This window comes from Urocitellus parryii, chromosome 10, assembly GCF_045843805.1.
Source record: "Urocitellus parryii isolate mUroPar1 chromosome 10, mUroPar1.hap1, whole genome shotgun sequence".
In the NCBI taxonomy this organism is placed as follows: Eukaryota; Metazoa; Chordata; class Mammalia; order Rodentia; family Sciuridae; genus Urocitellus; species Urocitellus parryii.
This window is the reverse complement of record NC_135540.1, coordinates 23,947,877-23,971,800: the sequence shown is the minus strand read 5'-3', so window position 1 is coordinate 23,971,800 and position 23,924 is coordinate 23,947,877. Positions and strand designations below refer to the sequence as shown.

At 36.9% G+C, this 23,924-nt stretch overlaps 1 protein-coding gene across 1 annotated transcript in view; it reads left to right on the top strand.

The window, feature by feature from the left end:
• LOC144257130 (IQ domain-containing protein M-like) overlaps window positions 1-18,710 on the top strand; it is a 56,295-nt gene extending 37,585 nt beyond the window's left edge. The window contains exon 4 of the mRNA XM_077803105.1: window positions 18,616-18,710. Within this exon, the coding sequence (XP_077659231.1) occupies window positions 18,616-18,710 (95 nt within the window). The remainder of the gene's footprint in view (window positions 1-18,615) is intronic.
• The last annotated feature ends 5,214 nt before the right edge of the window (window positions 18,711-23,924 follow it).

Here is a 23,924-nt window from a genome sequence, read left to right as displayed (position 1 = left end):
GTCTTTCTTTACTTCCCATCAACCAACAGGTTGTAGTTGCACATTACACTTGTTAGAAACTCTAAGACTGAGTTTGATATATTTACCTGACGTTTATTTGGAAATAAATATTTTGGTTTATGTAACCATGTTCAAGCTATGTTGATCCCCAAGAATATAGCATATGGTTTCAGAATTTAGCGTATCTTGTGGCTTTTGAGAGTTAATAAAACTTTAACTGCTTGGTAAACTGCTAGAGAACAGCTGTGACAAATGTTTTTGCCATCAAATATACTGGGCAATAGGGCTTTCAGCAGAAGTGCCTTAATTAGGGGCCAGGCTCCATCCTCTATTTCACCTTGGTTTCTGATTTTGCAACCAGTCCCAAAACTGGTCAGCTTTTACAGCCTGAAGCTTTGTGATTGGCTGCAAATGAGTCACATTCCTGTTCTGTCTGGTTGTTGATACCACTGGCAAGTGTATGTTGATAAATAACAAAAAGAGTGCCAAATCCATCTGAGGACAAACAACATATCATGATTTGGCCAGCGTTCTTTGTCCTTTCATGTAGACTCGGTTTGAGGTCTGGGAGAATCATGACTCCTAAGGCAAGGTGAGAAAGCATATCGAGGTGTTCAAGATACTTTACCCAAAACAAATAATGGTATGAAATACGAGGAGTGCTGAGAGTTGGTGAGAAAACAAAGAAATAATCACGTACAAATCGCTGTTTACCTCACTTGAAAATGATCCTAATCTGGAATTCGCATTTCTTTAAAAGCCTTTCTGTTAGTGATAATATCCCTATCCCTATTTCTCAAAAGGCAATTATCACATAAAATGGTTTATAATAGAAGTGTTATTGCTTTCCTGGCGTTCAGCATGTAAGATTTTTATTGGTATACTTTTCTTTTTTTTTCCCCCTAAGCACCTGCCATTATATTTACATTCTAACAAAATATAGTAGAGGTGGCGCTTAAATCCTGTTCTGATCCTAAGCAATTTTACGGTCTTTTTAGTTCTACCTGTTTTCTATAACAATTTCAAGTGCAATTAAGGCAGAGAAGTATAACTGGTAAAGTTTCGACAAAGCAAGCATATTTTCCATTCTGGTGCTAGATCAGTAACTTGCTTTGTAATTATTGTGGTAGATCTTGGATTAGCTCAGGGATCAGAAGATCCTTAGAGCTGAGGTGTAAGATCTTGGTTTCAAATGTGAGAAAAATTCCAACTGTGGGAGAATAAAGAAGAAAGGGCTGAGGTACTAGATACCATAGGTCACTAATAATGTTGAGTGGTTGGCAGGGTGGGATGTTGATGATACAGCAGTGTATTACCTACAAGGTGACAATTTGTGAGAATCGGGAGAAAGGAAGATTGCAATTTCATATAAACTGTCTTACTGGCTTTAAATTAAAATGTAAGACTGTTTTATTCTACCAAAAAATGAAAACGGTAATGAAACATAAACAAGATGCCTTAATTTGCATTCATCGAACAATCATACATTTACTCAGCATCTTCACTGGGTCAGGGAAAGAGCTAGAATTTCCTCTAAGCAGCACTTTCACAGTGTCATGAATGTGGGCAGGATTCACAGAATCAGGTCTTAGCAGAGATAAGGACCTTATTATTCACAGCACAATCTACAGGTTGAACTTCCTGTCCATATCCAGTTCTCCAGAGTCCTCCTGGGAGCAAGGTGGAGAGAGAGGCTCAGGGAGATGCACACACATAGCAGATTTGTGTTACAGCTGGGCTTGGGGAATCTATTACATTTCGAGTAAGGTTGCATTTCCTTCTGGGGTGAGATGTTACTTAATTCCTCAAGGTTTCTCACTGCAAACACAACCCTGAGAAAAGGCCTGGGTTGAGAGTAAAAGAGCAGCCAGAACCGTGCATTCTTGGTGTACCTAGTAGGATTGTCAGGGACACTCTGGGTCCATGTTGGACAGCCTCTTCCAACATTAAGGACCTCAAGAAAACCATAACCTGCATAAACCCTAGGCACACTTATTTGATGTTTCAAAGCATATTATTCCCTTTTCTTTTGAAAATGGGGAAACTGAGTCTCAGGGTGAGTACAAAAGAATCTGAAGACACAAGTGGCACAGCTTGCCCCACAACTCAGCATTCTGAATCCACAGCCTAACGCTGTGGCCATCAGATAGTTTTGAATTATTGCTAAAGAACTTTCAGGGGCTGGGTTTGTGGCTCAGAGGTAGAGCCCTCGCCTAGCATGTGTGAAGCACTGAGTCTGATCCTCATCACCACATAAAAATAAAACAAAGATATTGTGTCCTAACTAAAAAATAAATATTAAAAAAAAAGAATTGGCTGCTTCAAAAGAAAAAGCATTTTCAGGCTGTGATCACCCCATGTTTTAGTATGGGCTATTTCATTATTGATGGCTGTCTACATTTTAGCAACTCTTTTTGCTCCTCCATGGCTGCATTTTGATTCTGCTGGTCTACTGTGTTCCTACATCTCTGCCTCTCTTTAGTTTAGAAAGATTTGTTTATTTCTAAAGGTCTGTAGCGTTCACAAAGTTCTAGGAAATAGGGTCAAAACAATGAAATTGCCTGTTATCTTAGAATTGCAGAGTTATTGAGATAAAATGTACATTAGATGTAGTTTTGTCTAGCTACCCCACTTCCACTTTACTAATAAGAAAACAGACATCCAGAGAATCTGTGTGAATTGCCACTGAAGGTCACTGGTCTTATTAGTGGTAAACAAGATCAGAACCCAGTCTTTTTTTTTTTTGTATAGAAAATTCAGTGTTCTTGTCACTATGCTACATTGCACTCTGAAATCAAAACAATTTGAGCATATTGGCAGAAGCTTAGTACCTTCGCATTTATGTGTTTTGAAGTTCTTTTTAGTAACAATAGTACCTCTGTGTTCCATATGCAGGATAATAATCTAGCTATCAGAATGATCACAAGAGTTATTATTCCTTTAAATCATGAGTTACAAATTCAAATACTTTTTAAGATCATCAGGTAACAAAAATGTGTGAAGTAGCTGGTGTGTGATCAGAGGGTGGAATGGAGTCTATAGCAAACTGGAGATAGCACAGCCATCCAGACATACTCTGATTCAATTTATTTCCTTTCCTTTTTTTTTTTTAAATATGGAACTAGAGATTGAATCTAGTTCATACATACTAGGCAAACACTCTACCACTAAGCTACATACCTGTTTTTATTTTTGTTTATTTATTTCTTAAATCTCGAGGCAGCCTCTCACAAAGTTGCTCAGGCTGCCCTCCAAGTGGCAATTCTCCTGCCTTAGCCTCCCAAGTAGCTGGGATTACAGGAATGTGCCACTGCACCTGGCTTCAATACAGTTCTTGAAAATTAACTCCTCAGCCATGTCTCCCTCTGCATTTGGTCCTTCTGTTACCATTTTGCAACTCCTGACTGGAATAATGTGGTGTAAAATATCCATAATATCTTTAAATGTGATTTTGTCGCATAGACTTTTACGGCTAAATAGGATATTAGTTGTCAGCATCTCTAACCCATCATTATGGTGAAAGGGAAATTAAAGAGATGACTTCCTCAAGTCCAAACAGCTAGTTTGTCACACCAGTGACTAGAACCAGACGTGCCTATTCCTGGTCTTTTTTCTCCTTAGTCTCTTGAAACACTTTTTTTAAAAGAATATTCTATTTTGCAATGAAAAGCAGTGGAAAAAATCAGATTTGACATGCAGCAATGTATTTTGGACATAACTTCTTAGGAACTGATCATTATTCACTGAGTATAATATCAAGTGGCCAGTTAAGTGGCACGGGGCATATAAAGACACACAACACAGTTTTGTTTCTTTCTGTGCTCTAGTTGGGGAAGTCAGAACTAATATAAGGGGCTGGTAGAGTGCTTGCTTAGCATGCACAAGGCCCTGGGTTCTATCCTCACCAAAAAACTAGGACAGTAACTAAGGACTACAATCTTTGGCATTAACTTCAAGAATAATACAACTTAAGAAAAAAAGAGATTGTTGGTGATTTGAAGGCCTTAAACTCTTTATAGTCTAACAGTTATCTTTGGTGGCCTATTAAAAAAACAAAATTCTCTGTGACGACCAAAGGAATATCACAACATTTTCTAGAGGACCCCAAACCTAGAATTACGTGTGTGCATGTAAGAGATTGAATTGGAATCACTGCTATTCATTCTTCATGTTAAATCACAATTTTTGTCCATTGATATTTAAATATCCCCCTGTGCTCTATTTTGAAGTTTACAGCAAGTGCACAATGGATATGAAAGCCCTGCCAACTAAGGTTGTTCTAGAATGGGGAGATGGGTCTACTCCCTGAAAGAAGTGTTATAAGAAACATTGTTTTAAAAAAGACACCACAATTGTGGTCTTTATGCCCTTTGATCTATGTTTACTTTTCACTCTTCTTAAAATTCTGTTTCCATACTCTATGACGCTATAGCCAGTTTTACCCTCGTAGGTAATTCCCCTCCTATGCCGTGGTAGAAGTCGGGGTTCTCCAGAGCAACAGAGTATATGGGATTTCTGGAAGCGGAAAAATCTCACCACATGTTGTCTGCAAGCTGGAGAATGAGGAAAGTTTCTGGTGTTCAGTCTGAGTAAGATGGCCTGAACCACGTAGCTAAGTGCTGTAAGTCCAGGTCTGAGTCCAAAGGCCTGAGACTGTAGAGGGACAAGTGTTGTTTTTGTGTAAGTTCCAGAGTTGGAGTACGAAGACTATAGAACCAGGCCATCAATGTTTGAAGGCAGAGGATGGATGTTCCAGGCCTGAAAAAGAGGGGGGGGGAGGGGGGAGAGAGAGAGAGAGAGAGAGAGAGAGAGAGAGAGAGAGAGAGAAAGAGAATGAGAATTCACCCTTCCTCTGCCTTTTTGTTCTGCTCTACCCCTCAGTAGATTGGATGGTGCCTGCTTCTATTAGTGAGAGTGGATCTTCTTACTGATTCAAATGCTAATCTGTTCTGAAACACCCTCACAGACACACTCAGAAATAATATTTTCCAGCTATCTGGGCATTCCTTAGCCAATCAAGTTGACATATGAAATTAATGATCTGACCTGTTTTGCATGTTGACTGGCATCCTTAATTAGCAGATTTTTATCAATTTTGCCTTTTCTTTTCTTTCAATTTTCTATGTTCTTAACATTCTGTCTGCAGAACTCTTCCTTTTTATGTTGAAACTAATCCTAATCTAGAGGTCAGCTAACTTTTTCTGTAGAGTCAGATATTAAATGTTTTTGACCTTATGGGCCATATGTTTTCTTGTCACAATTACTCATCTCTGCCTTTGTAGAGCGGAAACTGTCATAAGTCACAGGTAAACAAATGGATGTGATTGTGTACAAAAATAGGATTAGGCATTGACTATAGTTTGCTATACTACTAATCTTTCTGTTGCCATGACAAAATAGCTGAGGTAAGCCACTGAAAAGGTAGAAAAGTTTGTTTTGGCTCATGGTTTCAGAGGTTCCAGTCGATGATCACTTGGCCCCATTGCTTTAGGCCTGTGGTGGGTGGCACAGTTTATCACGGTGGTGAGAGGGTGTGATGGAAGCAAAGAAAGGAAGGGACCAGTATTCCTACAACCTGTGAAGGGCATATCCTGAGTGATCTAATTTTTTGCCTTTAGGCCCCAAATGATCTGCCACCTCCCACTAGCACCACATGGTGGTGACAAAGCCTTTAACACATATGCCATTGGGAGCACTTCCCAACCATAGCATTTGGCAACCTCTGCTCTGATCCACTGGTATCATAAGAGGAAGTGCTTATTCTGGGGGCTTGAGTAAAATGATACCTGATTGTGTCCGAAGAAGCTCTTATTTATATTTTTTATATATATATATTCAGATTGTAATGTATATTTTGTGTTTGTTTTATAATATATGAACTATGCTAATAGGGTAGAATATGAATCTATAATTTATAGATAAATAACTTTACATATAGAGGCAGTTACTCCAGATATTTTGTAGTGATGGAAATATGGAAAAAGAGATTAGAAAATTGGAGGCTCCTGTTCCAAGTTGTTGAACTTTTCACAAAGATGATGCATTGGAAATATGCCTTTCGTATGCTTATGCAAAAGAACAGTAGTATTAAGCACAGGAAAGGCATTAGGAGGGGTGGTTGTGGAATTTGAGATAAGGGAAGTGTTCTGGAGAATGTTAGGGCCTCATGAATGCTCTCTGGTCTTATAGACTCTCTTTTCTGAAACCTTCTCATTACTTGTAGTTGACCCATTCATCCAGTTTTCCCCTTCATGGTCATCATTTTCCCTTTGAAATTCACAAGAATATTCTGAAGTATTGCCTTGTAAATTGTATTCAAATAAATTCTTATTTTATATGAATATTATTTTCTAATTTTATTGATGGATTAAGCTGCATATTTTATATCTTTTGTTAATCCCACAGCATCTGATGGGATATTTGATACACAAAGGGCAACATATATGTAACTAAATAAGAAAATAAAAAACAATTGGCTAGTAGGCTTTGTTCGACTGTCTGTGCCAATACTTCCTGACCTTTGGTGGGATGTTATGATAGTTATGAAGTTTTGCATGTATTTTTTGATCCATTCTTTCCACCTTTCACCCCACCCACTCTACTATAAGGGTGCCTCTCAGAAGTGTTAAGTTTAATAAATTCCTGAATTTATTAAATTGATGGATTTATTCTGAGACCTTTGTGTTAATTTCATGAGACTCCTTGATACAATTTTAGTCCTTTGGGGCTCCCGTACCGTACTGTCAGAATGTCTAGTGCAGGTAGTGAAATTAAATCAAACCTTTTAAAAATAATGTAACATTATTGCTGAATGGTATCCTTATCATAAGGAAATTGTTCAATTTCTCAGTTGCTGCTAAGTATTTAATTGTGCACACATTTAAAGAGTAAGTTGGAAATAAAAAATAAAATGGAGACAGTTTTGCATTTTGGGCATGGCTTAGTCAAGTTGGAATTTAGACTCGTTGAGAACACAAAGCAGGTCACGCTAACACTGTCTCCATCCGCTTTCTTACATGCGTTTTGTGGCAGGTTGGCCCTCTCCCCACACATGCACACTTTCAGAATTATCCTGAATTCCTGCTGAAATATTTGAAACTAGAGTAGGCCCCGTGAACCTTTACTAGGGCTGTCAACACGTTTGCATAATTAGCCATTATTAGTTTCTCTGATAAGTGCTGGGTTCTTCAGATGGAAAACTTAACTCTCTTTCTGTCCAGTAGTTAATTATAATCTTTTAGACAGCCAATATTGTAAGCATAAATTCCCTCTCCCTAAGTGGAAAAATTATTTTATACTGTCTCAGAAAAATAATTTCAGATATTAGAATCTGGTCCAGAGCTTGCCTAAAAGTGTTGCCATTTGAGTTTCCATCTGTATTTGCTCACCCCTCTCTGTGCCTTCTTTCCATGCTTACCAATGGCTTTCAATTTCCATTCTTAATGAAACAAACCAGACAACAGAGCTTTAGGAGGCATCTTGTGAAGTTGAAAAGACGAGGAGAGGAAAGGGATGAGTCTCTGCTAAGTGCTTGATTTGTGTTAGGTGCTTATTCTAGATAATTCTCCAGTGCAAAATGCTTCCTTTTATGAGTCCCCACATTTTTATCATTCTTTGTGTATTTATTTATTTATTTATTTACTTATCTTTTTTGGTGGCTGCTGGACAGAATACGTGAGTAAATTAAAAAAACATGTAACTTTTAGGTGGTCAGATGCCCAACGACTGTGGGTGGGTCTCTGGTATATACAGTGAGAGGATCAACAGTAAGCACATAGAGAGAGGGCAGGAGGTCATTGGGTGTGCTGTTGTCTTAGAAAACTTAATGGCAAAATCTCTGTCATTGTTAGTAATTATTAGGGAATATATTGCTCAGTGCATTATCAGTTTTAATGAATGCATATTTGTGGCAGATCTAAGTCGTTCTTTGTTTAAATAGATTGACTTTCACACATTCAGCTGAAAAATGCATAGAGATAAACACATAGAAATTCACTCAATATTTATACTGGATCCGATCAGGTGGCTGGATTGAGGCTTTGCGGTTTGTTGTGCTGGAGCATATGGGCAAGTTGTGAGGCTAGGAAAGATGTATGGTGTTTGCAATTTCCTTTAATTATAGAATCTTATCTACAGGAATAAAGGTTTATATTTAACTTTATAAGAACTGTATGTGGTGATAAAAATAATTGTATGCACCACGCATCTGTAGAACATAAATTAGATTTTGATAAAAAGTAAATTGATTCTTGACAAAGTTCTGAATGTTAATGGGACAAAAATTCCCATCTGACTAACTATTTTCTGTTCTTGCTGGATCTTTTTTAGTGATATAGGCTGGCTTTTTTTTTCTTTTTAATTTTGGCACCCACATATAGCAAATAACTGTGAAACATTTCAAACCTCAAAGTGACACTAAAACTGTGAAGTATGAAATGGAAGTGCCAGAGCGCGAGAGACACATTGCATAGCACTGCTCAGTCACTCCGCGTGTGCACGCGGGAGAAACGACAACACCCTTGCAAGATGCAACATGATTAATGCCACAGAAATGAAATAAATAAAGAAGACTTTCATTTGCAACATCTCCCTGATGCTTCAAAGTTTCCACTTTCTGTGCTTAGCAGCTCTGCCCTAGAAATTACACCCTTCTCCCGGTGAATATCTGTGTGGGGAATAAAATTATAAATACAGGTCTTCTTTGCTATGTCCGGGTCATGAAATGGTTATGATAAAGGACTGCAGTATTTTTGGCTTCTCCAGGAATGCTTGTATTCTCTGCACCCTGCAACACATGAGTTTGGGTCATGATGGTATATTTTTTCTTGTATCTGTCACCCACTGGCCCATGGTTACTCCCCTCTCAGGCTTCCTTAGAATTCTAACTGAGGTTGAATGAGTTCTTTGACTTCTCAAACTTTGTTAGCATGTCCCTGTGTATTTATTTACTTCTAGTTTGTATACTTTTAGGCCTCATTTGGGAGAAGCACGTTAAGAAGGATTTGGAGTTACAACGGAGTCTCCTATTTTCTTTAGTTCTGACCCTATGGGAAGCAAAGATGAATTCCTGTAGGGTACCCATGTCTTACCAAATACAGGAATCTTGCCAAGTAAAACAGAGCGGGCTTATTTATGCTTTGCTCAGTGAAGACAAAAAAGGGACAACAAAAGTATAAATGACAAGGGGAACAGTTCTGTATTTCCCAAGAACTTAAGTGCTCACTGCTTTATATGCATTGAGTGTATAACTTGTTTAATGTTTCATGATAATGAATTTTATGATGCTCAGAGGTATCAGCCACCAATTTTAAGTTCGAGGAAACTGGAACTCAGAGGCCAAGTGGATTTCCCAAGGCTGGGGTTGAGCTCCACTACTCACTCAGCCTGCTGAGTGCCTGTGAGCCTCAACTTAAGTTTGTCACACACCACTATTTGACTCATTCCCCTGAAGGAATGGGTGTTTCTAAAGAGTTTTCAAAAATTTTTGAGCTGAGAGAAATTTGCGACAAGATAATTAGTACTAAAATATAATAGTTAGTACTGAGGTGTTTTGTGGAAACTGAAGAGGTCCAGAGGCGCCTTCCTGCCACAGTGCTGAGGAGCTGGGGGACAGCATGGAGGGGGTAGCCTGACAGAGCTCAGCTTGAGGAACTGCGACAAAAGCAATGAATCTGAGACCTCAGAAGTTGCACAGAGAAGAGAGTGAGAGCTCCCAGATGTTTAACCTTGGAGAACAGTTTCAAGGGGCCAGGCTAACTGCAGGTTTAAGGAAAGCTTACCTATCTGGAGTTCCTAACTCTTTTCCATATCATCTGTGAAGGAAAGAAGCACGTTAGTCTTGCTTCTGTTAAGCTTCATGTCTTCATGTATGTATGTGGGTGTGTCTGTGTCTGTCTGTCTGTCTCTGTCTTTCCTGATGGGAAACACAAGGTTTGTGGATTAGAGATGGTATAAAGTTATTCAGAGTATCTTGCCTCAGGTTCTTCATGCCTCAGACCCCTGGAGACCAACACAAGAAGGACAGATGTTGTCTACATGCATGATGGAGTTATTACCACCGGAGAAGAACTCTGAAATGGGGAATCTTGGAACTTGTTTAGGGCATTTGACACATTTGCCCTCCTTCATTGAATACAGTAGGGACACGGAGAGTAAGGGGATGGAAATGCAAGCAACTCCAATCAGGAGAGATCAGGTGGAGTCAAGGCCCCTGGTCTATTACTCTCTGAAAGGTAGGTAGATGGCCAAGCGGAGGGTCCTCTCAGTCTCCCTTGAGGTCTCTGTCTTTAACTCCATGACTTATTTATCTTTCAAGCACTGTTTAATCTAGGGGGCTAGGATTCATTTCTCAGAAAGCTCTGACTTTGTAGATATGTGAAAATAGTCATGGAGAATAGCCTCCTGACACCTGCTTTGATTTTGCTCATGGCAAAACCAGAAGTGATTGTCTAGGGACACAGGACTAGGTAAGCCTGAGCAAAGGCTCCAATTAGGGAGAGTCATTGAACTGCAGCTGTATCTTTGTTGTTGTTGTCCAGGGAAGATCAATCTCAACCCTTTTATTCTGTGCAGTTTTGTGAAGCCTCTACTGATAATTCTTACTGGCAAAGATTCAGCTATGTCACTAGAGGATAATTGGTATCCCAATTATAAAGCTAAAGGATACATTTCATTCCTTCTCTTAGATTCATGAGATAATGAAAATAAAGTTCCATAGTACTGCAGTTGGAACACTCAATTATTTGTAGTTAATTTCACTTCCCAGAACTAGGGCTTTATAACTCCAGATGTTTCTTGCATTCTTAGTCCTACCAGACTGCCCGGCACATTGTAGGTGTTCAGTAAAGACCTGTTGGATGAATGATTTAATAAATGGATGCATGCATAAAAACACAATTCCTGTCCTCAAGAAACCACCACAGAGTTCACAAACCAGTGAGGAATTGGCATTCTGTAGAACACACATGTGCTGGAAATTCCAACAGTAGAAAATCATATGACATCCACCCAGCCCACACACTAGAATGTGAAATGTCAGTAAATTGCAATCTGTCATTCTTGACTAATGAATCTGTCTATAAATTTGCAACATTTTTCAGTTTTAAATTTATTATAATTACATAAAATGAAATATGATTTAAATAGTGGGTCTTAAAAAGAAATGAAAAGAATCATTTTATAATCAATATAAAAATCTCAGTTTTTTTTTAAATAAAAAAAGATCTGCATTTAACTGGTATGAAGCACTTTCATAGCATCATGAAGCATCTCTGTGGAAAAGACCTTAATACTCCTCTAGCCCCACCATTTTTACATCCTGAAATCGCCTCTGTGATGTCCTTTAGAAAGTTCCTCTACGAGGGGACACCCAGGATGGAGAGAACAGTCTCTTTTATGACATCCAGTTTTGAAATTATTCAGACTGCAGTTCCCAGTGACACACTGGTTCAGTTAAAAACTTTGAATGTTTATATGACATGAATTAGAGCCCTTGGTTATTTATTTTATTTTTGTGGAGGAGGATGATAGGATTATTTACAAAGGTCAAGGGAGAAATGGGCCTCTTTTCCCCTTTGAAGTAGTTTGAAGGAGGCAGGTATATAGTATCTAGAGTATCTCAGAAAAAAAGGGAAGAAATAAATCCATGTTGCTGGCAAACATAAAATACCAATATCCAAAAACTGCATAACTGAATAAGAGGTACTAAATATTTTTGTTACTGATTCATGTAACAAAGGCTTAACAAGAGGTTTTAAAGAAAATTCAAGAAGAGTTAAGTTTCAGCCCACATTATGAGAGTTTACAGACTAATAAAAGGGAGGTGGACCAGGGAAATGATGAGTAGTGCAAATTGTTTCAATGTCAAAATAGATAGTATCCCTTCAGCTGAGTCTTAAAATGTGACTAGTAATATGGAGAAAATCATTTAAAACATTCCTTTATTTAACATGTTTTTGTAGAGCACCTGAGAATCCAAATGGAAAAAACAGAAAAACAAATCCAAGGAGGTATTTTAGGGCAGAGCCCCACTTCTGCACCTGGGAGGAGGATAGGCTTATCTCTGGTGGACCCAAGCTTTCAATTTCATTGGACCTTGATGAGCAAGGCACAAGGAAAATACCTGTGTCACTGCATGATAGGATGTTAGGTCAGAGACTCCCCCAACCTGAGCCCCTTCGCCCTGGAAAGGTGGTCACATCTGAAACTGGGGTGACATCTGAAAGTGCAAACTGGGGTGAGAAGGAGAGTAAAAGTTTTCTTGTGTAATTCATAACCACAAACAAGCTCACTTGGGATCGAATCAGAATTCATATTACTGGTATCTCAAAAATCCCTAAAGTGAGAAATTAAAATTGTCATGAGTTGAAAATGCCCTCAACCTCCTACAGGAAACAAATACAAATTATCTTTCAAGCAATAGTTCTTAATCCCAAGTTGCATTCAACACAAATAATTCATATTCTTATGGAATATACAAATAATCCTTTCTATAGAATATATAAATAATCCCCATTCCCATATGAGTTTCCAATGTAAAATAAAAATGTATGAAAATGTATAAAATAAAAATGTATCAGGAAGTCAACCGCTAGGACTGAGACTGAGCCACTTCCCACTACTAGACTTAGATACACAAAGACCAATAGGTATTTGAATTATCTGATAAAGAACAGAAATAAGTAAACCTAATGTTTTAAAATATGAAAGTATAAACATGAATGAACTAGAGACTATTAAATATTCAGAAAGCTCTATAAAGAACTATAGGGAACTTTTAGAAATAAATCCATAATAATTGTAGATATTGTCAAAATAAAATTTGTAAGAAATGTTAAGAAATTTACCAGTGAAGTATAAAGATTTAGAAAACAAGAAAGACAAAGAGCTCTGGGGGATGTATTTAACATAAATGTAACCAGATTTTTCTAATTAGGAAGCAACAGAAGAATGGATAAAAGTTATTTTAGAAAAAAGTTATTTTAGAAGAGGAATAATTGCTGCTTCTTGGATACCAGATTTCTGGTCTGGAATAGGGAAAGGACAAAGTGAGAACTCTTGTGACAAGAATGGTGGAAAGGCAAAAGACTACAGGAGGGATGCCCAAATGGAATGGGAGCGGACGACTGTGACCTGCCAGTTTTGCCATTGTGAACATCAGAAAGAAGAATGAAGCCAGGTGCAGTGGCACATGCCTGTAATCCCTGCCACTCAGGAGGCTGAGACAGGAGGATCATGGTTCACAACCAGCCTCAGCAACAGCGAGGTGCTAAGCAACTCAGTGAGACCCTGTCTCTAAATAAGATACAAAATAGGGCTGGGGATGTGGCTCAGTGTCCAGTGCCCTTGGGCTCAATCCCTGGTACTGAAACAAAACAAAACAAGAATAATGATAGAAATAGATGATAATACACTCAGTAAAATGGAATTAATGTGTCTATAATAATACTTGGGGTTGGGCCGGGGGAGAAAAAAGAGGAAATGTCTCCTTTACAGGTAAATGCCAGTTTTTACGATGTAGAAGGAACCATAGAATTACAACCAGATATTATTTTGCTACTACTAAGGCAAAAGTTATCCATGGACACTGAAATCATTTTTTTTAAATGAAAGGCAGTTGGGGAACAACCTAGTCTCATGGACTCAAAGGATCAGACAGATTGGCCATTAACCACAACAAAAAGGACAAATGTACCTTTTTAATGGGAAGATGTGCCACTTACCACCTTAGTCAAGCAACCAAGTTAAGTAGCACCTTTTGATATGATTATAAAGGGAAGGACATAATACCACTTATATAGTATTCCTGTCAAAAATGCTTAATTTCAATCTAGTCAAAGAGACACAATAAGAACCCAGATTGCAGTAAAGAATATCCTGTCAAAAAAGATGAAAGGGGTGAGAGGAATAGCCTAGGATAGTGCTGTCCAATTGGAAATCAAGGTAAACTGAAAATGTAGTTTAAAAAATTTCCATTGGCTATGCTAAAAAAAGTAAAGAGAAACAAAATCAATTTCAATAATATATTTTATTTGATCTAGGAAAACATTATTTAAACATGTAACCAACATGTATTAGGTAGCTTATATTTTTGCAATAAATCTTGAAAATTCAATGTGTGTTTTATAATTATAACATGTGTTAATCCAGAGAGTAGTCATATTAAGCACTTGGTAGTTACATGTGGATAGGCATTAGAAGGGAAGTTCTAGCTTAAAGTAGATCTAAGAGACACCTGTGACCCTTGATTATATTGTGGGTTGGTAAAAGAGAAATATCTGGAAAAGATATTTTGAACAAAATTAGGAAATTTTGAATAATGATATTAGATAATATTATTACATCAGTGTTAAATTTTGGGGGTGGATATTGTGACTATGTAGGAGATGTACTTTTCAGGAACTTCATAATTAAGCGTAAAATGGCATACTCTACAACCTACTTTCAAGTGGTTCTGAAAAAAATAATGTATGCATGTGTTTTATACATGTGTTTTTATATAAATATGTGCACACAGATTGGTAAGGATATAAAGTATTTTATTTGAACAAATAAATTAACAAGCTCTATTTATTAGATAGATATAGAACACTATTCCTAACAATTTTAGATTATATATTATTTCAAGCAAATGTGGAACATTATGAAAATTGGTTTATAAAGTAGAAGTCAACAAATTTCAGAGAGGTGGAGCTCTACAAAACTTGTTCTTTACCATGAAATTACCTTAGAAAGTAACACAATGACAATTCAAAATTCTGTAACTTGGAAATAAAATATTTTTGGAAAGTATGAGGGATGGATGGGAATGGTATCATGGTTGTAAGTGGGAATCCTGTTAAGGAAGCTATTGATGTTCTAGATGAGAGACGACAATATTAAGGCCATATTAAGGCTGTGTGAGTGGGAAGGGATTGGGGGGATTTGATGACTGAGGGAGAATGAAGAATGGAGATGGCTTCTAGGCTTAAAAGGGACAGTAGTGTCATTAAAAGTGAGAGGGATATGTTGATTGAGAGAGAGATAGTTATTCAAATTTGGAGCTCAAGAGTGGTCTGAGCAAGATACATAGATATGTGATTCATGTACATTCAGGTAACAAGCATAACATGGTAGTGGGCCATATCATTCAACTGAAGTGTAAGAGTATATATAGTCAAGGAGCCTGGCACAGTGGTACACATCTGTCATCCCAGTGGCTGGGGAGGCTGAGGCAGGAGGATCACTGGTTCAAAGCCAGCCTCAACAAGTTAGTGAGGCTGTTAGCAACTTAGCAAGACCCTGTCTCAAAATAAAAAGTAAAAAAGAGCTGAGGATTTGGTTCAGTGGTTCAGCATCCCTGGGTGCAATTCTCAATACCAAAAAAAAAAAAAAAAAGAGTCTAGTCAAGGAAAGAACCACGAGGCACACACAACAGCTGGAGGAGGTCAGACTAAAATGAGCCCCAGAAAGAGGTGAAAAAGTCAAAAGTGCAGGAAATTGAATAGGCAATTGCTTTTTGGTCAATGAATAATTGATGGCAGAGTGACTCTGAGGCCACTGTGGCAAATACTCTTAAGGACTGGAGGCGTCTGGTTGACATTCTAATATATTATGTTCCTTTTATCTGATTTCATCACACAACCTCAAAATATTCATCAGTTAACCTGTCTTTTCTTTTCCTCTCTCTTTCTTGTACTAACTGTTCCAATCAGAAGAGATTAATAATTCATGTTCTAGAACTGAAATTCTAGAGTTTTATGAGGTTGATTTAAGGACTAGATTTTACAAAAAGGCAATCAGTTATCAACTCGCAGATGTTGTAATTTTCTCAGAGTCACACAGTGAGTCTATTCTCCCAATAGGGTGAGCTAATTGGAACCAGTGTCGGGTACCCAAGTCTTAATTGCCTTTCTAGATGTTTCCTTTAATTCTGTGTTGCTATTTAAGGGGTAAAACTGTATTTACTTTGTATTTTGGATGCAGTCCTAACACGATTTAGTTAACTGGTACTATAGAGGGCTTTTAGTTTAGCACTTAAATGGATTATGCCTAAAGATTTTAACAGTCTTCCAAAAAGGCATATTGTTTGTTTTATTTTTATAGTAACTCTTTTGCTTTATTAATTATTATAGTAACACAAGCTCATTATAAACCTTTGAGAAGTATAAAAAGAGACACATAATGTTGAGAAGGAAAGTCCCTATAATATTTCGCCCTCCTTCTCTTCAAAGATAGGCACCGTTGTTAATTTTAGTTAGTGTAAGTATTAGTCAAGATTGGGCTCTGCTGAGTGACACATAAACAGTGATTCTCGGTGGCTTGTTTCACATTTAGTGAAGATTTATTCCGCCCTTCTCCCCTCCATCACAGTGTGGTAGACAGTTCCATGTTGTGGCTCTACCATTTTGTGGACTTGCTTCCCAGGACACATAGCAGGCTGGAGGAACAGTTTAAGGCCTGGGCCTGGTGGGACTCACATCTGCTCACATCTGATTGGCCAGAATCTATTCTCCTGTCTTTATCCTGATCATCAGGGGTCTCCACTGGGGTATGCATTCTTCATATTTCCACTGTGCATCTGTCAATGAATAAACCGGTACTCACAGTGAATATATGTACATTTTTATAAATGTGAGATAATCATTATGATTTTTCATAGCACATTTAGATAATAAATAAAAATGCCCACAGACCATTCTTCTCAAAATAATATAACCCTTAAACAACACCTCCTCACCTTCTCCCCTGATTTGCAGTCCATCCGTTCTCGGCTCATGATGTCAAATTTGCAGTGTGTTTGGATGTAAGCATCAGCAATCTTTGATGGATGGTCGGCTTCTTCCACATCTAACTTCACACATGCAGCAGTTTTCCTGTCTTGAAAGGCCAAACAACAAAATGAAAACCTCCTGTGGGTTCTAAGACTTTCTTAAGGTCCATTGCTGTCTTTCTGCAGCATTATTGCCTTATTGCCACTGTAAAAGTCAGTCTCTAGATCTCTGGCTTGCATTTCTTGGGCTTCCTCCCCACCTGTTTTTTTTCTCCTTTACTTCCAGTAGTGCTTCTTCTCGCTGTCACTTACGCCATCCACTGAGAGTGGCAATCGTGTTTTATTAATGATTGTGGCTTACATCCATCTCTACTCTCTTGGAATCAGCGTCGCAGTTTTCGTTAGGTAGAAATCCATAAGCATATAAACGGAGATGCCCACAGAGCATGGAATGATTAAGAATGCAGTTTTGGGGGACTGCCTGTTTGAGTTTGAATGTTCTTCTGCCTACTCTGAGTTCCATATCTTTGGGAAAGTTATTTGCTCCTTCTCTGCTTTAGTTTCCTCATCGGTGAAATGTGAGTAATGATGATACTCAATTTATGGGGTGGTTGTGAGAAAAATATGAGAATCCCTATCTAGCAATTAGCACACTTGGCATATGGTAAATATTTTTAAATGCTCCTGCTTTGAAGACAAAAAGTTGTCTCCTGAGCTCTCTACTCCCACCACTTAGAGAGCCATTCCTCAACCTACCATGTGTATTTGTACATAAACCGTGGCTGATGAGCTTTTAGTCACCCTCTGAGGACAGTGAGGCTGGAATTGTCTCTTTGCATGAGGAGGCACTTCAGTAGAGCACAGTGACGGACATCGTGAGTCCTGGGTCTGACCTTCCAGGATCTTGAGAAAGCTGCTCTTCCTCATGTGTTGAAGGCACCTTGCCAAAAATGACTGTTCTGAGGTCCATGGGATAAATTATAGAGGATACTAACCAGTCCTCCAATTACATTATGAATAGTAAACATCCATGTTCTGCTTTCCATTTCTCCCCCAATTTTGTATTCCCTGTTATACATTTAAATCTAAATTACTTAATATGGCCCAGTGTGCTTTTGTTTGCTGACATAGAGACCCTCAATCAGTTCATCCATTTTTTCTAAAGCACAGGGTTTCATCTCGTGTTTTCTCTGTATCTTGTATTGTGCCTGAGCAAGGAGCTACAAGGTGCTCATTAAATTTCTGACATAGTATTTTTGTTATAATACTTAAGATTATGTATTTGTCCCATTTTCTGTACAAGGTAAAAAATAATGGATATTTAAAAATATTGATGTAAGTTTCTCTTTAGATTCTAAGAACCAGATTTTTTGAAGCAAGATTTTGCCTTTTCTGGACTTTTTGGTCTTAAATGATGTGATTTCTGAAAGTGTTTCCATTTGCATTAACTACGATTTGCTGAATTATTTTAAAACATCAGGCCTTCCTATAAAAACGAAGTTTTGTGCCGATAAGGACTAGGGCCGTGCTGCCTGTGTGTGGCGGAAGCGGCTTGTGCAGGCTGGTATGTGCTGTGCTGTCCCAGGCATTTTTCTGGGAGCTGTTTCCTTTCTGATATATGCAGTTCATTTACTCTATACTTTGCCAGTCCTAAATTTTAGTAATTGCAAAGCATCTGAGAAGCATGGGGTGAAAAAAAACCACACGAGTGTGTTCTTTGAGTATCTCTGTGTTGGTAATTGTTTTGAAGGATATTGTACCTCTTCTTATTAAAAATCTGTGATTTGCAATTTAATTTGAAAAGTGCATTTAGAAAACTACGAAGCATTATACACTTAAAGCTTTTTCTCCCCCTTAAATTCCAGAACCAGTTAAACTGCATAAAATAATGATTGATATTGAACCCGTGAGTAAAAAAATGGAGAAAGAAAAGCAACAGCAACCCGGGAAGTCCAGGTAATAGGTAATTAAATAACCTACAGAAAATGTATATTTCTTGTACTTTGCCAATATTCTCTGGCCAATTGTCATGGTTTCTCAAATCTATCTATTAACACCCCATGCATGAGGCTAATTTATCTTTCTACTTGAGTCCCTCAAAGCATATCAATTATCAAAATTTTAGTTTTCAGTTCAATTAACTTTTGAACTGGAGGATGTCTGAGTAGTTAAGCAAACCATCTGGGTTTTACAGTGCATAAGCTCAAATCCAATTTGTGTCTTTCTTGAGAAAAATGCCATATTTTATGATAATATTACATAAGTTTGGAATTTTAATAACTCTTCTGCAGCAATTATGGAGCAGAGTAAGTTATAATTTTCCTTTTAAAATCTAATAATTAAAGGTTAGTCTTTCCCTAACAGAAGGTGAGGCTGGTTCTACAGAACACAGTTTGAACATAGGAATTTTGAGCCTTGCTTCTGGTTTCCAAGTGTTTGGAGATGGGTCAGTTACTTCTCTGAATTGTTCTACAGATTTGCATCACTGTCTTCTTCAAGAAAACTTGAAAATTGTGTACACAACTGATGGCCCTCAGGCTGCAGATAGAACCACTCACAGGCCTTCAGCACATATTTTGGGAGACATTTATACTTTCAGACTATAAACACTGCTCTGTTAAAATGTGTTGCTAACATTATTTTACATTGTTCCATTAATAAAACATGGTCAGAAAGGGGGGTAATGGGTACAAACTATAAATAGCAGAAATTGGAGAAGATGCTACTATGGCTGTGAAGAATAGCCTATGTCTTCCAACATTGATGCTGCAAATTGTGCTTTGTACAAGGAGATCCATGTGCAGGGTGACCACTTTCTTGGCTTAAGTGTAACATGATATGCCAATGTGGAGCAGTGGATGTGTCTGCAGCTTCAACACTGCAGCTTTAGTTTTATCTATGATAAGGGAGGACACTAAGTACAGAGGGAAAGAAATTGTACTGGAAATGTAACAGTTTTTTAAAAAAAATCTCCTTTCTGGTTTTTCCAAGTTTAACCCAAGATCTAGAAAAGGTTGGTCTAGTAGAGTGGTTAGCTATGAAAAGACTAGTTAATAAAGCAATTGAACGAAAGAGTTTAGAATTTCAAGTTAACAAAACTCATCTGAAAATCAATTTCAACGTATTTAGGTGAGGCTCGTAATCCAGGGAAGAAGAATAATGATTTAGGGACAAGTGGAGCACTCATGAATAATAAATCTGATCAGGTATAATATCTTTCAGTATAATGTCTTTCTCAAGAGGGTTGAATATTTCTCAGAGAATTGTTTCTTCTGCAACTGGTGGAAGATAAAGATCTCACAACACCCTAACTTACCATTTTTAATGAAAACATGTCCTGTTTAATGAGGAATATCAACCCCCTTTGAAATTAAGAGCAAGTGCATGTACTTCAGTGACAGCGCTGGGCACATAAAGCCCGAACTTCAATCCACGTGGGCCGCCTTGTCTTTATTTATAGCTAGTTTAAGGTGGTAACTTGTTTTCTACCTTAGCAGTTAGCTTCATTTCATTAATGTTAGAAGTGTGAAGGGAATGTGGAGGAAAGGACAAATAAGTGTTTTGGGACATGGTGACTTGGGTTTTTTGAAAATCTATGCTTAAATAGACAAAAAGTCATTGAACCAAATATATTTATTGAAATCTAGTTCTCCATGTAATGCATATCAGAAAGCAGCACTGAGAATACAAGCAACAGAGGGAAAATAGAATCAGTCAGGAAATCAGATAGGGGATTGTTAACAATTACGTTCTAGGAATAATTATCATGAATTGCCCAGCTCTTTGAGAGATCTGGCAAGGTTTCTGTTCAAGTCACATAGACCCCTGTGAGATTAGTTGTATATAAACTATTTACAGTTCCCCTGAAGATGCCTTAGAAAGTACTAATTGTTAAGGTGACACATAACATTTTTAGGTAGACCATAAAACACTCTAGCCACATGAAATAAATTTTCTTAAATAAAGTGTGAAAAATATGAGTCTTATAAAAATATGATTTCTTACTTTTCCCTCAAATTTCTCTGTTTCTTAACCGGCAGAGAAAAAAACAAATGGGGGTATTTCTGCATTTTCAAATTTAAGTTTAATTCTAAATTCAAAGATTCATTGTCATATATTAAAATACTCTTGATGACAATAATGTTAAAGATAGGTGCATTCTAAATGTTAATCTTCTAGCAACAAAAATTTACTTATTCAATTATTTACTAGTGCTGATTTTTAGTTGATGATATAATATTTTAGTTAATGATATAGTATTTTTATCATGATATAATACTAAGTGCAAACAAATTAGAAAGTTCATATGCATTTATGTGCCTATAAACGTAGAGATGGTATGGAATACATTATTTAGTTGATGATATATGGAGCCTTTAAAAGTAGACAACTGTATTTCTGTATAGGCACTCTGTAATTCAGGTGAGTGAACCTAGATTTCTTCCCCTAGTTCTATGATCAGTGAGAATTTCCAAAGGGCACATGACAGTCTATGTGGAGGTTAATTATGATCAATTTAAAAATAGAATGAGAATATTATACAATAGCAGTAGGATCCCTGATGGCATTTCTTATTTGTGTTGAAACACTTTGTCATTTCACCTTAATGTTTGTCAAATATGTTGCTTAAGTAAATGAGTTGTTTACTTCTAGTAGAATATTTCACTAGTAGGGAATCACAGAGAAAATGCTGTTAGTTCTAGTTTAGAGATTAATACTAAGCCATGGACCACATATTGGAAAGTAAAGCAAGCTGGGTCTGATTAATATATTTTACCCCATTCTTGCTAGCATATAAGTCAATTCTAGAATTTCATATGAAATTTTGCAAAACTGCCTATATATTCAAGTGTTCCATATTTTGTTGACATATTTTGGCCAAATCTGTGGGCATGCCACAAGAGTAACAGATAAACTAATGGATTCTATGAATTGGTCATTTATTTGCCATTTGCTGAGTGACTACTCTCTATCAAGTATGTTACTCTGAACAGGACAGTCACAGGCTCTGCCCTTATACACCCTAGTATTTTGGTCAGCAAAATGTTTTAAAATAGCAAAAACTTATATAAAATTTACAGAATGTTTGAACCACAATTACAGTTTTATACATTTTTAGTAAGAAAAGAAAAGAATTGAACAGGTGCACAAATATGAATGCTCAAAGATTTTTATCCTTAATTACAAATAACAAAAGTGTACAAGCAACTTATATAATCAGCCAAAGAAGACTGGTAAATAAGCTGTCAGTATACTAAACCCATACAATGGAATACCAAAATATAATGGGCCAAAATGTGCATCTTTGTATTTTTATTAATGATATAATACCAAGTGCAAACAAATTAGAAAGTTCATGTGCATTTAGGTACCCATGAACATAGAGAGGGTTTGAAATATATTATATCTGACACATGGAGATCGTATAAAATAGTACTTTAACTTCTGAGGCCCCAATGCCTGACTTCAAATCCTAGCTTTACCAATTTCTGGATGGGCAATCTGAACTATATATTATTTGACAACTAAATGTTTCAATTTATTCATGTATGAAATGGGTATTAAAATAGTAACTACACATTGTTGGTAGGTTTAATTTAGGGAAGATGTGTAAAATACTTAGAATAGTATCTGACCCAAAGGAAGCATTAAAGGGGTTTGTAATATAACATGTCATGCTGATGGGATTAGGAGTGATTTTTATTTTCTTTCAGTTTGCTATTTACATTTGATAAAATTCTATGTGGTACTGAACTCTTGATTCAGATGACTTGGTTGAAGCTCCCCAAGTCATGTTAGGAAAGTGTTAAAATTTCTTGTAAAACAACAAAGATGCTTATTCGTTTTCCTGATTTTTGTTAGACAGGGCCAGTTCAGAGAGCAGATATTCCTATTTGTTATCCTTGCTCAGAAAAGTTTGTTATTATTTTATCTTTCTTCAGTAATAAGTATTGACTCTGCATGTCACTGAGGGTGCTACAGGTTTGTCTTGTGGACTGGAGACGCTGAGACTAGCACTTAATCCTGTAACATTAGCTTTGAAGGTTGTCATACAGATCTAACTTTATGTTTTGGAAACAGAACGGTGGATTCTTTAGAAGCCTTTCCCATTCTTCCTGGTTTGTCAATACCACCCAAGATCTCCTCTTCCACAGGACTTGAGAAAGAACCTGGTGAGTTTCACAACATAAATGTTAGAATAAGCACAATAATTTTTTATAATTTTGTACTCATTTAAAATTTTAAAAAATTGTATTGAAGAGAGTTATTTCCTTCATATTTCATTTCAAGTATTGTGTAAAAAGAGAAAGAGATTTGGAAACAATGGTGAGTAACTAGTTTTCACTCCTTTATTTGAATTTGAGAGGCTGAATTTTTAAAAATATGCATGAATATTGAAGGTTATAGGGAAATTATAAAGGTAAATTCTTAATAATTTAAGAAGCTTCTCTATAGTTGATGTATTCTTGTTTTTTAAAATACATAATATTCTTCAAAAGAAAAATATACATGATTCTTTAAATTCCCTTGAGCGTGATTGAGAAACTCTCTGGAACTTGGGGAACTACTGGAAAACCTAGGGGGCTATTGATTCAAAGAAACTATTTTGTAGTTTTTCCCTTTTTTAAAACTTGTTACTCATGTTCTTGAGCCTCAGGCTGTCATTAAGAAAAAAAAAATCTTCTTGTAGAGCAGGACTTTGATTGATTTTGGAAGAAATTTTTAAATTTTCAGAATTAACTCCTCCTTGGGCTCTCAAGGCACTGTTGAATAAAATGTTCTTTAACTCACTTCAGTTTTACCATCCTTTGTTTGGATTGTGATGGAAGGAATTCAAGAATCAAGGCTTGTTTCCAAATTTAATTTTTTTTTTTGAAACCCATTTCATTATCCAACCAGTATTCACCAAAACTACAAACATTAATGCATATAATGTCAAAATCCTGACTATCTGCCTTGGGTCTGCTTTAAACATGTTATTGTTATAGCTTAAACGTTTTAAAGACTTGATTAGATCACTTGAGGTTCCAGATTACTAGAATAATGTGTGGATCTCAATTGAGTCTAGAATTGAATATCCACCTGTAGAAGTAAATGCTGGCCCAAATTCACAGACCTGTGGGTTCTAACAAGAGTGACAGTGTTAATAGGTAATAATTTTAAAATCTGTTAA